This window comes from Anabrus simplex, chromosome 1 (genome assembly GCF_040414725.1).
Source record: "Anabrus simplex isolate iqAnaSimp1 chromosome 1, ASM4041472v1, whole genome shotgun sequence".
NCBI classification, from domain to species: domain Eukaryota; kingdom Metazoa; phylum Arthropoda; class Insecta; order Orthoptera; family Tettigoniidae; genus Anabrus; species Anabrus simplex.
In genome coordinates, this window is record NC_090265.1 from 1,336,349,961 (window position 1) to 1,336,368,613 (window position 18,653).

The 18,653-nt window shown below is 40.1% G+C and overlaps 1 protein-coding gene across 1 annotated transcript in view; it reads left to right on the forward strand.

The window, feature by feature from the left end:
* Positions 1-18,653, forward strand: part of LOC136858871 (uncharacterized) — a 58,033-nt gene that overhangs the window by 14,717 nt on the left and 24,663 nt on the right. Inside the window, exon 3 of the mRNA XM_068225756.1 lies at positions 4,200-4,352. Within this exon, the coding sequence (XP_068081857.1) occupies positions 4,200-4,352 (153 nt within the window). The remainder of the gene's footprint in view (positions 1-4,199; positions 4,353-18,653) is intronic.

Consider the following 18,653-nt stretch of genomic DNA (forward strand, 5'->3'; position numbering starts at 1 on the left):
TGGTACTGAAAAGTTCCCACGACTTCTTCTTGGATGCTACAAAGATTTGTTTCGCTCTCACTCTTTCATATACTAGCATTTCCCCACCTCCATCGGTCCTTGTTTGGAGCCATGTCTGGTAGACCTTTTTACGTTTGGCTGTAACTCCCAGCAAGGTTCTTGCAGAGGTCTGTGTTACTCCCGAGTTTTCATTATGGATGGACAAAATTAGCTTTTTCAGTTCATATATACTAAGAAACAGTAAGCTATAAGATACCAGGTGATAGTGCGTGTAACAGTCCTGTTTGAGATTAAATGTTTCGAAATGTATATGTTCGGTGAATTGCAAGTGATCGTAATTCTTCGAAGGTAACGTAAGGGTGTATTCTGCCCGGAGGCAGGTCCGAACCTCCGCAGAGGTGTGCCTGAGCCGGAGTTTAAGTACGGTAGGGTGGCCAGTTCCTTTCCGTTCCTCCATTCCCTTACCCCCCACCAACAGCGCGTGGTAATCCATCCAAATCTTGACCACGCCCAATGTTGCTTAACTTCGGAGATCTCACGGGAACCGGTGTTTCAACACGGCTGCGGCAGTTGACATTCTTCTAACATGTTCAGATTCTCAGCTTGCTAATCTGCCTGTCTTCCACGATATGGATAGTGCTCTAGAATGTTGATTGTAATGCTGTAAATTATTCATTAATAGGTGTATAAGTAAGCCATACAAAGACCTGAGACTGGAATAGAGATCAGTGATTCAAAAATTGAGCTGACGATCCTGTTTGTTTTATTTTTACGGACAACAAAAATATCCATAAGGTAACGAGAAGAATATCCATGGCTACGAAAGCCTTTCGAAGCACAAAATTTGTGAAGAGCTTTGTCTGGAGTGTGAAAGTTAGACACTGGGGGGAAACGCAAAATGCGGAGATTGGTAGCAAAGGAGATGTGGATGTGGAGAAAAATAACTCGACATGACAACTTAGATACTGGTGTAGGAAAAAGGGAAGACTTAATAATTAGACTGAAAAAAGAAGAACAATGACTTGGATCATGGGTATTTGTAGAAAAGATAGCTCATTTTTTGTTGGAAGAGGATGACCGACAGAGCCCCGTTTCAAAATCTTGGCCACTAGATTTATCTGCGTCTGTTATTCAGAGCCAAAGCGACCTGCTCAAGACAGCTGCTCAGCGACAAGGTTTAGTCTTTACAGCATTTATGACGGAAGGTGTATTATTGGACAGACTTCAAAGTCAAATTCATTTAGGCGTGTAGTTCATTATTGTACGTTTTTATTGTTTTGAGTAATGATTATTTCACAGATTAAAATATGTTCGTGTTGTGGGCTGGCAACTGAGGGCAATCAGCTGATTCAATAAGGCAATGTTGCCAGGTGTTTTCCTCTCTCGTTATACATGTCACGTTTTTTGCTCAAAATTCGCACATTTGTAAGAATAAGTAGACGCGGAAATTAAGAAAGCCTGAGAAGTGATTTGTATTTCTATGTTACCTCGTAAGATGGCTTTATACTCTTGATCGACATGTTAGTACAGCGTGGGCTACGCCGAGGTCAAACCTGTGGACTCAGGAAAAAAATAATAAGGCTTTAAACACAACTTTTCAATAGAAAGCGTTAAATATTCCAATTCTCCCAGTAAATCGGTCATTTGTAATGTGAAGATTTTTGATGTAAATATGTCAGCAGAATTGGATATTCACCGAGCTCGATAGCTGCAGTCGCTTAAGTGCGGCCAGTATCCAGTATTCGGGAGATAGTGGGTTCGAGCCCCACTGTCGGCAGCCCTGAAGATGGTTGTCCATGGTTTCCCATTTTCACACCAGGCAAATGCTGGGGCTGTACCTTAATTAAAGCCACGGCTGCTTCTTTACTACTCCTAGCCCTTTCCTGTTCCATCGTCGTCGTAAGACCTATCTGTGTCGGTGCGACCTGAAGCAAGTTGTAAAAAAAAAAAAAAAAAAAGTATTGGATATTCAACAATGACACACAATGAAATCATCTACGAAATACAAGACTTGACCAAAAATATTATAAATGTTACCAAGCGAGTTGATTTCGCGGTTAGGGCGTAATGCCATTAGCTTGCATTTGGGAGATGGTGCCGGCAGTTCTGAATATTGTTTCCCATTATTTGTCATTTTTGCAAAGGTGAACGCATGAGCTGTAGCTTAATTTAACTCATGTTCACCTGCTGCCCAGTCGTAGCCCTGATCTATCCTATTGCCGCGTCGCCATAAGACCTGTCTGCACGAGTACTCGTTTCAACACATCTGGCCTGAAAGAACTATGCTAGGAGTGACGAACTGGTGGAGCAAACGAAATGTTATTACTTGTCATGAGTAAACCTAAATAACATTTGACTTACTCAATTTTACTCGAATGCCACAGAATTATGGCTAACAAATATGGTGCAAACTCTTAATGAGAACTTTATTCTGAAATAGAAATGAAGGGTACAGGGGAAATAAGACCAGAGTCACATACAGCAAACTTTTCAAGAGAGCAAATTGAAAGTTTGAAGATTCACATCGAAAAAGAATTTCAGAAATAAAGAAATTATGTCTTGATAATATCAAGGAACCATACGTTTGAACCAAAAATTGCACATTACTTTTACTTCTTTTGCAGAAATTGTTGTTACAAATAAGTTAATAATCTCATCACGCAATGGACCTTGATCGCTTTTTCCTGGAATTAAATACAAAAAATTACTGTTATCATTCCGTGACCAAAATATAATATATTTTGTTGCAGACATGTTGTTTTCATCATAGTCAACAGAAAATGCTAAGTTAACAATAAAAAACACTAATTACTACAAAAATATCCTTTTTTAAAATTACATTAATACTAGTAGTTTACTTCTTCCTTGTAATTCGAAACTAACGATACTTCAAGGTATTACATTTCCCGAGTAATACAAAATATTATTTAACAATAAAAGCACACTTTAATTTACATTGATTTAATGGACATCAGGACATTCGGATTTTTATAGTTCTGTGCCGTTTCTAATGAAAGCTAAATATTATATGAAATCCAGGTCATCTCCATAAAACAGCGCATGCACATCCTAATAATTTATTAGAAAAAACAAGAACTTTACCTGATTCCTGTTCAGAAGCATGCATTTTCTTATGCTGTAGAAAGGCTATGTAACAAGGGGATGCGTGCAGCAAAGTTCTGATACCTTAAATATTCATCCACCCTAGTTTCATTGCAGTCGATACCTTCAATATACAATGTTCCATTTACAGCTGCAACAAAATATTACGGTGCAAAAGACGACTTCGTTTGGTCGACCTGAGTGCAGAACCCCACTCCTCGATTTGGAGCAATAGCGCTGTCTCTTTTTCCCCACGCCTGTCTCGCTCGCTCCGCCTATCTCCCTCTTCCTCACTTGTTCCGTAGCGCTCCAAATCCGAGCCGAACTGAGCCGAGATTAGCCGAGTAGCCCAGATACGAAGCGTTGGTCCGAGCGGAGCCGAGTGGAATCGATGCACTGTGCACAGGAACTCTGCACCTCAATTTGCACGCGTCAGATTTTGGGCGTTTGAGAGACCCTGTCTTAATTGATTATCCTACCCAGTTTCGTTCCAATCGATGAGGCTGTAAGTGGGATGGCCAACTGCTAATCACGTGAGAATTAATTTAAAATCCCTGTTCCATCTGTGGTTTGATTTCGTGTTCAAAATGTTCCGTGTCTCGTGGCTTGGGCTAGATTAAGATTGTTACTTTAATTTTTCTGTCTCTGTCTCAACCTTTGCTTTGAGGAAATGAAAGTGACCAAGTTAAGAGCGATGTTAATGACACCATTCCTTATGCAGCCAGTCCCTGTAATGAATGGTGTGAACGTGCTGCCAATAGGGTCGTTGGCATGTGTCCTTCAGTGTCATTGGCAGACTGTTGTGTAACAGCACCTTCTGTCTTAGTGAGGAAAGCAAAAGGAAACTACCTCACACTAATTTCCCTAATACGCCTTTCAGTGACGCCCAGGCTACCTATGACAGCTGTTGGTGGATTTGATGAGGATCCAACGAGCCTTAATGTGGAGGACTTAACTTGCAAGCCGAATGAGGCCCAGCACCATGTGAATATCTAAAGTAGAAGCCATGTTTCGTCTCCCTTTGAGCCCCCGTCCTTCCAACGGAACTGAGCACGTTTTCTATGGTAATAATAACTAATATTTTTTTAATGTTTCAGGGACCGTACGAAATCATATTAAGAGAATTTAAATCCTGCGACGATCCAGGGACAAAGGAGATTTTCCTAGATACAAAACCGACAAGGATATCAGCAACGGAGAAAGTTTTTCGGGGAACCGTAACACTTCCTGAAATGAGTGATGAGTTGAATGTAAGTTTCTGGTTGACAAACTATTCAAGGTATTCACAGTGCATACTATTAAATTGTAAAACTGTAACTATGGTAACTGTTTCCAAATATTGCAACACTCTCCAAACATGAGCTTCAGAAGAAGGAAACACTGGATCTTATATCCTACCCACCTGTCAATAATAATAGTGGGGGAGGGGGGGGGGGTCATAAGCCGATACATCGAAAATTCCATGTTTTATATATTTGTCGCACTCTTTACTATTCTTAGAACATTTCAAAACCAAGACTCGATTCACATCACAACATTTCAGGCTGTGAACTGGCTAAAAGTTTGGAAAACACAGTTAAGGTCATCAAGGAATGTTCAAAATAAACTGGAGTTTAACTTTGACAACATTCTGTACAGAATTTACATGTAGAAGCATGTTTTAGCTTTGTCAATAATTCGTATTTACAACCTTTAGCTTGTTTGTAGCTTTGTCAATAATCTTATCTAGCTTGTGTAGGTAAGTTATCTTCTCCAAAGAAGATCTGACGTCTCCAGTTTCCTCATCTTTTCTCACATTCCACGGCATCAATACCAATTCCAATGTTGTGAAGTACAGACTCACTTGGAACGGGTATAATACAAAAATCCATACACCAAAATGCAAAATTAAGGTATTACAACACTTTAATCAAGCCTGAAGCAATATATGCATCTGAAACACTAACCATTGCGGGCAGATCTTTTATTAAAGATGTAGAATAGCAAAGAAAGAATCATCTTAAGGAATTTTTTTTGGACCGATCTTTGCGGGGGAATCTGGAGGATCAGGAAATTTAATGTCTTATACCAATACTCATAGAAAATCTCAGACACATGTAGGCAAAGTCTTTTGAAATTTTGCGCACATATTCTCAGAATGAGTAATCAGAGATTAACAAAAATTTCTGAACCTTGCCCAATCAATGAAAGTAAAAAACAATTGACTGCTCGAAATCAGAAAAGATTTTCACGGAATAGGCATCACAAATGGCATTGTATTAGACAGAAAATTAGTCGGAAATCACCGGTTTGTAGGCCATCAAAGCACTACCACCAACAAAACCTGGTCAGAAGATCGCAAGAAAAGCCACAGCGAGAGATGAAGAGATTTCAGGAGAAGAAAAAGCAATGATATCAAATGAATAAGTTCAATCTGCCTTCTTAGTCGAGCATAGCGAAGAAATAATAATAATAAGAAGAAGAAATAAACTCGTGTCCTCATCCCGAGATGGTGCGGCTCCTTTCAAACACACCTCCAAGGGAGGTGATCTGCATCTACCATTTTAATCACATACCAGCCCTCCTGCCATTCTTACATTTCTGGCAGTACCGAGAATCGAAACTGGGCCTCCGTGGACGGCAGCTAATATTGTTAACCGTTACACCACGAAGGCGGGAATAATAATAATAATAATAATAATAATAATAATAATGATAATAATTTTAATCCGGTTACCCCCCATGGTTGGTTTTCCCGTCGAACTCAGCGAGGGATACCACCTCTACCACCTCAAGAGCAGTGTCCTGGAGCGTGAGACATTGGGTCGAGGGATACAGCTGGGGTGGAGGACCAGTACCTAGCCCAAGCGGACTCATCTGCTATGCCGAAAAGGGGCCATCTGGGAGGCGGGTGGATGGGAAGTTCGGAAGGGATAGACAAGGAAAAAGGAAGAAGGCGGCCGTGCCCTTAAGTACCATCCCGGCATTTGTCTGGAGGAGAAGTGTGAGACCACGGAAAACAACTTCGAGAATGGCTGAGGTGGGAATCGACCCCGTCTACTCAGTTGACCTCCGAGGCTGAGTGGCCCTCGTACCACTTTTCAAATTTTCGTGGCAGAGACGGGAATCGAACCGGGGCCTCCGGGGGTGGCAGCTAATCACGCTAACCATTACACCACAGAGGTGGATAATAATAATAATAATAATAATAATAATAATAATAATAATAATAATAATAATAATAATAACATCCGTAAATTTGGGTGCCATCGAATTTAATTTTAATTACGCATGATAACAACTTCTTCCTCTACCGGGCGAGTTGGCCGTGCGCATCGAGGCGCGCGGCTGTGAGCTTGCATCCGGGAGATAGTAGGTTCGAATCCCACTATCGGTAGCCCTGAAAATGGTTTTCCGTGGTTTCCCATTTTCACACCAGGCAAATGCTGGGGCTGTACCTTAATTAAGGCCACGGCCGCTTCCTTCCAACTCCTAGGCCTTTCCTATCCCATCGTCGCCATAAGACCTGTGTCGGTGCGACGTACAGCCTCTAACAAAAACAAAAAACAAAAAAACTTCTTCCTCTAGGGCGGGTACATTGAGGCTGTGTTTAGGTCCATCTGGTTTGGGACTTATATAACTACCCGAAAATTACTAAAAGGGTGGGAAATGCAACTAGATTATATACCTAAAATAACTCCCCCTACCTTGTACTGAAATCAACTAACAATATTATATTAAAATATTATCCACGCACACACGCTTCATTAACATGTACATAAAAATCAGCATACTAATCAACGCTACACAAATAAATGAACGACTCAAAAGCTTTCCCCGTAACACTTGTAAATACATAAAGCAAAGTCATCTCCGTACAGGCCATGAAGGCCCTTGGAGGGGTGGAAAGTAAAGGCTTCCACAATCCGTAACCTCGGCACTTGATGGGGTAGAGCGGTTCGCTCTACGCCCGGCCGCCTTTGCCACCAGGAATTAACCTGGTACTCATTTTGGTGTAGGCTGAGTGAACCTCAGGGCCATGTGCACCTCCGGAAGTGGAAATCTCGTTTCTTGCATTTTACGACTTCCTGACAGGGATTCGAATCCACGTCCTTCCGGGCGAACCGAACACCTCTTTACCGCCTCGGCCAGGCAGCCCCATGTAAATACATAAACAAAATGTATTTTATGAGTGATGTAGAATAAGCAGAACGTCGAGAATAAGAGGCCCTGTAGTTCGATGAAGAGGAATTTGTGACATGGTGTATAAGTTGATTTGTAACATTTCTGAGACAGACTGTAGAAGAGATGCGGTTTCCAATAGCAATCCAGAACGATTGAAGAATGTAAGGGTTGTCAAATCCAAGCGAGTGCGTTGTAACGCCTATTTTAAGTACATGTTGATGTTCTCCTATGATTACTATTTTATGTAAGACTGTAGGTAACGGCAGTTTAGTCTAGGTGACAGTTCTATTTGATACCAGCGAAGTGCCTTTTGTGATAGCCGACCTCACGAACAAAATACGTTCTGACACACGGTCAAGATAATAGTTAATTATTGTAAATTGAATTCTATTCTGTATTTTATGAGACGAAAACATCGCTTACTCTGCCTTTAGCATTATCGTATTATTCTCATAATATTTTATTTCCATTACAATCCATTTTCTTCTTGCTTGAAACTTTCAAAATACAAGCGTTCCCATGACCAAAAACTATATAATCATCTCACAATAACTTCTCGCAATTTTTCCGGTTTCGATTCGTCAGCTGTTAATATGAGATGTTGATCTACCGATCACTTGTAGTTTGGTTTAATGGGACAAGTTTAGGCAGACAGATTTGTAATTGTAGTTATAGAAAATTGGGAAGATTTCCTGTTGTTTGTTTTATATTGTGGACTTGTATTTGAACGAATTTAACGACGTAACTCTTTCATAACCGGAAAGTTGGTTAATGTTTTCCTGCATTTCGCAGTTTAGTTCCTTCAGAACGATGTAACGTAAGATCCCATCGGATCAAGTGTTGTTGGCTCATTCTGAACATCTGTTTGGGGTGATGCATGTTTCAGCATTAGGAATTCCTCTGTAACTTAAGAGTGTCACGAGATGACAATACATGGTGGATATTTATTTTTGATTGTGACAATTGCTGTTAACTTGTAATAAACACTATGCTTTCAAATAACTTTCACAACCTATTCAAAGCAACTGATAGTCGATTTGGTTCGATTAAGGATCCATTCGGAAGATGTTCCAATATTCGATAGGACAGTCCACTGGTGGATAACCTTAATTAAATGTAAATCTGGAATTCTACTTGTTGATGAAGAGGTAATGGTCTGTGACTAGAACACGGGCAAACTTTGAGGTTAGTAACAACACAACACAACACCAACACAAAGCTTATTCACTGCCTTGTGATTTAATTTAATGGCGTATGACCTGGTGCGGGTCTTTTTGTCGTAGACGGCTTATTAGGCGACCTGCATGTCTGTGAAGATGAGGGCCCTACTGAGGATGATTTCTAATGCTGAATACGTCACACGCACACCCAGCCCCCAAGCCATTGGAATTGACCAAATAAGGTTAAAATCCCCGACCCGGCCGAGAATCGAACCCAGCCCTCACGACCAAAAGCCTGCACGCTAACCATTTAGTCATGGAGCGGGACACTGCCTTGTCCACCCACGACCCTTTGCTAACCAGGTCACTAGTTGTGGACTGGTCAAAACTGGCGAAAGACAGCCAGGAACTGAACCCGGACCTCTTATACAAATGAGTAAAGCATAAAAGGCAAGAACCCAAGACAGAAATAAGTTAAAATAGATTAGGGTTTGTTATCATAAAATTGGCCGAAGCAGATATGAAATGGGCACGTAACAGAAAAAGGGATACATAAGGAAAAATGTTACTCACAAACATATTTTGGAGGCTATTTTCTTTTAAAATGCATAGGAGTCTTTTACTTCCTCAGAAATAATCTCATCAATTTATTCTTATCTCATTTATATAGGTACATAGGGAAGGATAATATCAATATATTCAGACAATACCAATGAATGCTACTCTGAATTTGTCACAAACCATTTCTTTCGCGAAAGTGGAACCTCAATCAAAGAATATAATATATATATATATATATATTATAATATTATGATTAATAATATACATATATATTGTACATATCGGCATTTACACCCAAAAAGTAAGTGCAACCGCCCCATAACAAAATGAGGCCAAACTTCAATCCTCAAGACATCATCAATCTCCAAAGAGTAGCCTCTCTCAGAATTTAAAATGACGTAGAAGCACTTCAGCCAAAAAGAATAATCACAAAACACAAAAAGGTTATAGGGAAGAAGAAAATGGGGCTTTGCCATAGCTACAGAGGTGAAATAAACATAGTCAAAGATGATATGTAAGACATAGAATAAGATCCCGAAATATAAAAATAAAACGGTTAAACCAGCCAGGAGCTGAGACAAGGTAATCGAATAAACAACCATAACAGTAAAACTGAAGGTAACATCCATAAGGTACAAATAGTAGCACAGACCCTACATTCATACAACGCATCTTCACATGCACACGTAGAGACCAGATGCGCAAGCCAACATAAAATGCGGAATCAAGAAACACCGCAGTAGCATGAGAAGTGTGAGTGAAAGGATCATGAGCTAGATCTGAGAGTCCAGATCAAATAATCAGGGTGGTCGCAATACAGGGCAAGGATCACCTAGTCATTACAACAATCAAACCACAAATACGCTGTTGACATATTCATATCGCCCCTGGTAGCGAACATGAATTGTATTGGACTAGCGTTTTAAATACACATCTCAACATGAGCTCAAGTAAGACGTCGCAGTAGGAGAGAAAGAAACAGGTCTCTAATGAAAAATCATCATAATCAAATAACATCACACACATCTCTATCAGAACGGGTCAGTGTTATGTTTTTTTGTTTTTGTCCCTACGTAGAAACAAATATATATATATCAAGTAAATTATAAAATAAGGGGAAAAGTGAAAATTAATCCGCCACAATAAAAGTGAAGAGCAAAGAACAAAACCGGGATCACAAGGAACACTAGCGTAGCATAGCTGTGGCAAGCCAAGGGAAGTAGTAAAATAATTAAACACCTCGAATAAGTATCCACACATATTAACAGGTTCTGACTCAAAGCAGAGAGCCACATATGGAACAGTATAAATCTTTTTAAAGTACCATTTAAATTATACGGAACACTTTCATAGCTCTGTATCTCCATCTTTTTAACCAAGGCTTCCATTCTTTTCTCATTGAGATCATAAAAAGCGAAGTTAGGTTAGAAAGAAATGCTTTGGAAATTCGTAATGGCATGAGGTGCCATCTGTCATAGCCGGGAGGAAGTAGAAGTCAGAGAACAGTTACCATATTCATATAACAAACATACTGTATGATATCGATATCAAGGAATAGAATAAAAAGACCATTTGAGGAATAAAATAGTAAGACCACTAGGTGTGGCACACTTTGTTGTAATTCAGTGACGAGTATGTGGATATGTTACTCAACTATGGAGGAACTAGACAGAATGCATGACAGGCATGACCTGTATCAAGAATATCGGTGGTCGTCCGGAACTATCTCAGTGCGACGTATCCTGATAAATGGATAGGAATGGGAGGACCTGTGTCCTAGCCCGCCAGATCGCCAGATCTTACGCCCTTGGATTTTTCTATGAGACTACTGAAATTCTGTCACATGTTTCTTAAACTCTTCCAAACCAGTTCCATACCATATGCCACCATACCAATGGCGATTTTCAGGGCCAAATAAATCATTCTGTGGAGACTGTTAAGTACGCAACCATGCCACATCCCAGTTAACAGGCTGTAAAATAGGAATTTCAATCAATCAATCAATCAATCAATCAATCAATCAATCAATCAATCAATCAATCAATCAATCAATCAATCAATCAATCAATCAATCAATCAATCAATCAATCAATCAATCAATCAATCAATCAATCAATCAATCAATCAATCAATCAATCAATCAATCAATCAATCAATCAATCAATCAATCAATCAATCAATCAATCAATCAATCAATCAATCCTGATCTGGATTTAGGGCAGTCGCCCAGGTGGCAGATTCCCTATATGTCGTTTTCCTGGCCTTTTCTTAAATTATTTCAAAGAAATTGGAAATTTGTTGAACATCTCCCTCGGTAAGTTATTCCAATCCCTAACTCCTCTTCCTATAAATGCCCCAATTTGTCCTCTTGAATTCCAACTTTATCTTCATATTATGACCTTTCCTACTTGTAGAGATGCCACTCAAACTAATTCGTCTAGTAATGTTTGCAGAATTCGTACCCTCGAGCACGGTTCACTATCACAAATCCTACCCCACCGCTGCCACTTGGGTGATTGTGAAGCTTGGCACGTAGTATGCAGTTTCCATATTATACATCACCTGTTCTTGGTCTGTGTGTGCACCCCTAAGGTATATATTCTTAGTATCTGTGCTCGTTTTGCGGATTCATTCGGGGTACTCACAATGAATGAACAGTGGCACTCACGATTCCTGTTACTTTTTAGTCCGTAAACAAAAATCTCGTTATATTACCACGGTTTAGGGAGAGGAACCGATATATTTCAGAATTATAGTAAACGCTGCGGGATGCATCAAAGTAAATCGCAAGAGGCTGGTGAACCACTAGGTTATGCAAAACTCAGCGCAAAGACAAACTGCCAATGGCTTAGAAAACAATGCCGTTAATTAGAAATTAGCAATTTATGCTTACCATTTTATGGGCTGCAATGGGGCAATGGTAATAATGACAGGTAATGGTATCAAAAAACTCAAAAATAGATTCGTACATTTCAGTACATGCATTTTCACCCAAATGGAGGAACCAGAATCATACAGCACAGCTAATTATGGCGTTATCTTGCTACGACTCTTAGGTTGGGGTGACATTCTTTCTTTCTTTCTTTCTCAGTCCGTTTGCCCTCCGGGGTTGGTTTTTCCCTCGGGCCCAGCGAGGGAGCGAACCTCTACCGCCTTAAGGGCAGTGTCCTGGAGCGTGAGACTTTGGGTCGGGAGATTCGACGGGCTCTCCCACTGGGGGGGGGGGGGGAGGTGTTTTGAACATTTACTCTCTCTGTCTATCACTCTCGCTCCCCTCTCTCTATCACCGCTCCTCCTCAAGATCAAGTTGTCGGTGCCATTTAAACTGAATCTGCTACAGGCGAGCCCATTGTGACGCCACATGTGTCCTGCTGCTGTGGAAATTGTACATTCATTCCAACTCACAGTGGTTTCTTGTAAATTATCATGCCACCCTAGACACTGAACCTCTTTTTTTATTTTGTTAAATTTCTGTAAATTGTAAACTTTTCGTTGTTTCGTCTGACCATTTCGGGAGGGGGATTTCCCCCATTTCCACACCCTGTGGATACGTCCCTGGAAGGAAGTTAGATCCTGAACGAAACTATCTTTACACCGGTCTGGTTTCAGACCAACTTCGCATTACGGGAGTGAAAACTGCGTAGACTCAGGACATCTTATTCATACCTTAGAAGAAACAGATATGAAAGTAGCGAGAATAATCGCCGGTGAAAACAGGTGGAAACATTGGCAGAAGGGTAATCGGAATGAGGAGAAAAAGGCTAAGTTATGAACGAACTATTTAATCAAGCTGTACACGTAAAGCGGCTTAGGTGGCGGAGTCATGTGAGGTGGACGGAGGACGATAGGTTATTTTTTTTTTTTTTGCTAGCTGCTTTACGTCGCACCGACACAGGTAGGACTTACGGCGACAATGGGAAAGGAAAGGGCTAGAAGTGACAAGGAAGCGGCCGTGGCCGCACGGCCAGCTCGTCCGGTGGAGCATAGGTTACCTAGGAAAATAATGGACTTGGTAAGATAAGTAGAGGGGACCGACGATGGTTAGACTCAGCTTCTAATGATTTAAAGATAACAGGTACAGGATAAAAGATGCTACAGAACTAGTTACAAACAGAGGATTGTGGCGGCTTTTTTGTAAATTCACAGAGGTTTGCAGACTGAACGCTGAAAGGCACAACGGACTATAATGAAGATGTATCCCATCTGATGAATATGCATTACTCTTGGAATGAAAAAATACAATATTTCAAAGAATGCATTGCGTATTTAAAGGTTAAAGTATTGAATTATGTAACACGAAATATGATGGCGAAGGAAGGAGGAAAGAAAAAAACAAAGAAAGAAAGAAAGAAAGAAAGAAAGAAAAGAAGTAGCGATTCTAACTTCCAAACAAGTCAATCGTTTTCGATACTCCTAATTTTCGAGGTTCTCAGTGTGTTGTTGTTATTATTATTATTATTATTATTATTATTATTATTATTATTATTATTATTATTATTATTATTATTTCAGTGCACCTTCTCGGCAGAAAAGTGGGGAAATGGAGGTTGGGGATCCAATGCCCACGTATACGAATGGAAGAAATACTGCTCAGAGATGTTCGTTAAAGCTTCCGAGATCTCTGAATTATTCTACACCTCACTTGGACGCCATCCAACATGCCCATTTCCAGCGGTATAGTACAATGCTGATAAAAAATATATATATATATATTTTAACAACCATCCCTATGCTTGTGTTACCTGATCACTCACATATTTCATTTTTTGTTAACAGGGCACATACAAAATGGAAAACATGCCAGTGAAATTCAAATTGGCAGAATTCCCTGCTCTCCTTTACGGAAAGTACAAAATGTTATTACGCTGCTTTAGAGGTGATGTGAATCTTGGCTGCGTGCATTCTATAGCTGACGTCGAAGAAATTGCGTAGAGATGAAGAAACTATGAGTTTAATGCTTGACAGCAAGTGGAATTTTTCCTCATCTTAGGGATAGGATCCACGCCATTTCAAGATGAAGGCTCATGGCATATTACATTAATAACAAATACCTAGGTAGAAAACAAGTGATTACATATGTATGCAAATAAATTAATAATAATGTCTATATAGTCAAAAATTTTCCTTCATATTTCGTCTGTTTCTCAGACTCGTCTTGCAGTAGCTTCAGAAACTACGAATAATTGCACAGATTCGCGCGTAGACTTGTGCAAAAGTGTTTCAGTTCAATTTATGCCTGTTTATCTGTCTGTCTGTCTGCCTATCTGTACGCAACTCAACATCGATTCGTGTAAATTTGATTAACATGAATTTTAACAGTAGATTTTAAATGAAGTTATACGATCCATAACTGAGCTGTAAAATTTCAAAGGCATGTGTTTCAAAATATTATTTTCGTGCTTTGACTAAAACCTAACTATGGTGGACGAAGGCCATCTCTATCTGAAGGAACTTAAATTTACTGATGACCGGCGGAGTTGGCCGTTCAGGGGCGCACAGCTGTGAGCTCGCTTTCGGGAGATAGTGGGTTCGAACCCCTCTGTCAGCAGCCCTGAAGATGGTTTTCTATGGTTTCCCACTTTCACGCTAGACACATGCTGGGGCTGTACCTTAAAAAAGACCACGGCTGCTTCCTTCCCACTCCTAGGCCTGTCCTGACCCATCGTCACCATAATAGTTATCTGTGTCGGTGCGACGTAAAGCAAATTGTGTAATGCAGTGATGTAAAAATAGCTGCCGTTGCTATCGTTAGCTTTCGCATATTTGCACCAGTAATTCCATCTAGCGGGCATCAGTAGCATACCCCTACAGCAGGCAAGGAAATCTCTGTTGTTGAGAAGTTTTAGCGACTTAGCACATTAAAGGCGATGACATTTTGTTTTATTCTAGCTCCGTGATATTAACCCAGATCTGCCCAAAAAAATTTTTTGCTTGAATTTGAAGATTAATGGTATATAACTGACCTGTGGGTTGTGTTATGATTCCCAATGTTAAGTATTTCAGGACCAAGTACGTTGCATGGACAGGAGGGGGTGTCCTATAAAAATGACAGTGGGCAAACGGGGTATGATAACAAGAAAAATGTGTATGTCATTCTAATGTTATATTATTCTTAATTCCAGTCTAATACAAGTAGTCTTATTACAGAATGAATTGTTAGAGTAAACAGTAAAATGTAAGACTTCAAAGGACGTTGGTGCATCCACACGGCATGGTGGTACTTCTCAAAACACTTCACATGTAGCGTTATGCTACACTTTTTGCACCTCATAGACTCTTTTTTGTCGCATACCATGTTTGCTTCCCTTGGGATTCAATCATGTGATCTACGTGGTCATATCTGGAATCAGCATTTTCTAGCGGCGATGGACGACTAAACATTTTTGCCTTTTCAGTTTCCAAGTCATGTTTTGTCCACACGTATGCAGTTTTAGAAGACACGGTCAATTTCAGGTAGTTTTCCTCAGTAATGTTGCAGTTGGATGTTTTATATACAACTTCTTCATCTACTACACCGTCTTGTTCATGGTACATCATTTCAGCATCAGCATGTAACTGTGATCAGGAAGATGATTCACGTTCAAATTGTCCTCTTCACCGTATTCCTCATCAGTAACGATGTGATTCATGGAACTAGGTGGTAACACAGTAACAGATGCCACATTGCAGTCTGGTTCTTCCTCCAGAATTGACAAAATCTCGTTCAGAGACAAGCTGGAATAGAGGAGAAACAAACTATGTAATAGTACCTCTTATGCCCACTGTCCTATAAAGAGGACACTCAAATATAAATAAGAATAATATAGTCAATTATTCGCCACCAAGAATGGAGAGTTCATATATTCATTACTTGTACCTTGACCAACATATCACACCAATTGGATTATAAATATCAACAAAAGGTACTGCGTAACTTACCTTTCATTCTTCCGGGGCACGAGCTTTTCCATGATGCTAAAGTCTGGTTGTTATAAAGCTATTAACAATGTACAGAAACTTCTTTAAACTGCTTGAAACCAAAACAAATGACAGTTTATATCTTTAGTGTGCTACCAACACAACAATTAGCACCAATTTTTGCCTGACGGCTTAGGCAGTAGTTAAAGATGATGGGTATGTCTTCTGTCCTTAAAATAGGACAGTGGGCATATCTGGGAGCACTCGAAGCCCAATCTCTCAACCCCCATTCCAATCATTCTTCCATTTCCGAAATGTACGATTTCATCTCTAATGATAGACCAATATATCATGTAAAAGGCACTTCCTAGACCATCGGAACCAGGAGATTTGTTCGGTGCACTTTGTAGTATTGCCTGCTGAATTTCTACTAAGGTGATATCTTGGGTCAAAGTTTCTTGTTCCCTGTGCTGAATGGTGAATTCTTCCTCTTATACCATCAAAGAATGGGTGTTGGTGATTTATGATATTGGGCGACTCTTCTTTATACAAGGACTGGAAAAAGCTCTCCGCCATTTCTTTTATTACACTAGTGTCCAAAAGTTAAGTTACGAGTAAGCAGGAACATAGGAAATAGACCGCAAATCGCACGACATATGCACCTACCAACCTTACGTGTTCTCTCTGTATAGGAAAGGAGTGTCCCCTGCTTTGACTAGCGGCGTAACCGCAATGTAAACACAGCCAGTGCCTGCGCCCCATATTCCCTCAGTCGTGTTTTCCCAGTAATAGAGTGCGGAGTTAAGCTCCGTGGTGAACATGACAACATAATGACACAACAACGTCATATGGACCCCGTTTGTTAGGGTAGAATACTGGAAGCAGGCCAGACACGGACGAAAGTCGCCGTATCCTTGAATGTGCCACAAAGTGTCATTTCCATGCTTTGGAGACGATTTCGAGACACAGAAGATGTTAGTTGTAGTACACGTTTTCCCCGGAGTAAATTTATAACACGTCTCCACCATTCATGTTCCACCGTAAGAGTGTCTTGGGGTGGCGTGGCTTCTCCTCAGCAGCAGCCTAGGGATTACCCCCGTTCAGTTCATCATAAATTTCCAAAATAAGCAAAATAACACATATTCAACTTCACCAAGTAGACAAATAACCTTCCATCGAATTTATAGACATTAATCATCCTTCATCTTCACTAATAAAACCTCAATTATAGAGATAATTCCATTTTTCTGGATACCAAAAGAATGGTGGTACAACTGACTTCTCTCCCCTGACTTACATACTTGGCTGTGATTCGCTCGTTCAAATACTACACTGAAAATCAAATATCACTATCCTTGGCTATTCTAATGCTTCTCTGATTTTCAAATGGAAATTTTCAGTGCTCCCGGTTTTGCAACCACATGCGCTATCTGGCTCGAGCTTGCCTGCCCTTTACACCATACATGTTAACCAAAATGAAATTTCCAATATCCTTATCTTTTCAAATCGGATCTATGTTTGTTGCTTTCCTAGCATCTGCTTGCATCCACACTGTAGTGAATTGCTATAGGCCACAAAATAATTTGCCTATGGAAGTGCCTGTGTTGGAGATCAACATGCTTACTGCAATGCGTTTCGAATGGCTTTTATTTATTTATTTATTTATTTATTTATTTATTTATTTATTTATTTATTTATTTATTTATTTATTTATTTATTTATATGTATACAAAATATGGAAATAGCTATATCTAGCAAAACTGGACTAGAATTTCGCATAATATCAAAGGTAAATAAACAAACATTTGTTTTATTATTTTCTGGATATGTTTCAAAGTTAATATTAATGTAATATTTTTAAATTACGAATATCATGTCTGTATGTTCTTGGAATCAATGCTTCGAATGACCTTCGGCTCAAATGGCCCGCGTTCGTTTCCTGGACGAGCCGGAGTATTCTAACCACTTGTACTGTAGTTAGTTGCTGAGGGAACAAATGTTAGTATCCGTCTTAATATCTCCATTTACACAGAACACCCACCACCACAGAAATGCACAATAATCAATCATTTCCTCCACATACGGTTGGTGTCTGGAAAGGCATTCGGCCGTAAAAATGGGGTTTATTTATATGCTGTGCCAACCCCAAGTAATTGGGATAAGGACAGGCTGCTATGCTGAACATGGGCCTTGTGTGGGGATGGGAAGATAGGAAGGGATAGAGAAGGAAGCAGCCGTGGCCTTAAGTTAGGTACCATCCCGAAATTTGCCTGGAGGAGAAGAGGGAAACCACGGAAAACAACTTCGAGGATGGCTGAGGAGGGAATCAAACCCCTCTAGTCAGTTGACCTCCCGAGGCTGAGTGGACCCCGTTCCAGCCCTCGTACCACTTTTCAAATTTCGTGGCCGGCCGGGAATTGAACCCGGGTCTCCGGGGCTGGCATACTAACCACTACACCACAGAGGCGGACGCTACTACTACTACTACTACTACTACTACTACTACAAATACTACTACTACTACTACTACTACTACTACTAATAATAATAATAATAATAATAATAATAATAACAACAACAACAATAATAACAATATCATGTGCCTATTGTTAGATTGGTGCAGCCCTTATAAGAGATCCTTCGTCGAGGGTGGGTGGCGTTGGCCGTGTTTAAGAAACTGCGTGTTAGTGTGATGGATGATAATATTGTATGTGGTGTGTGAGTTGCAAGAATGTTGGGGACAACACAAACGCCTGTCGCTGAGCAGGG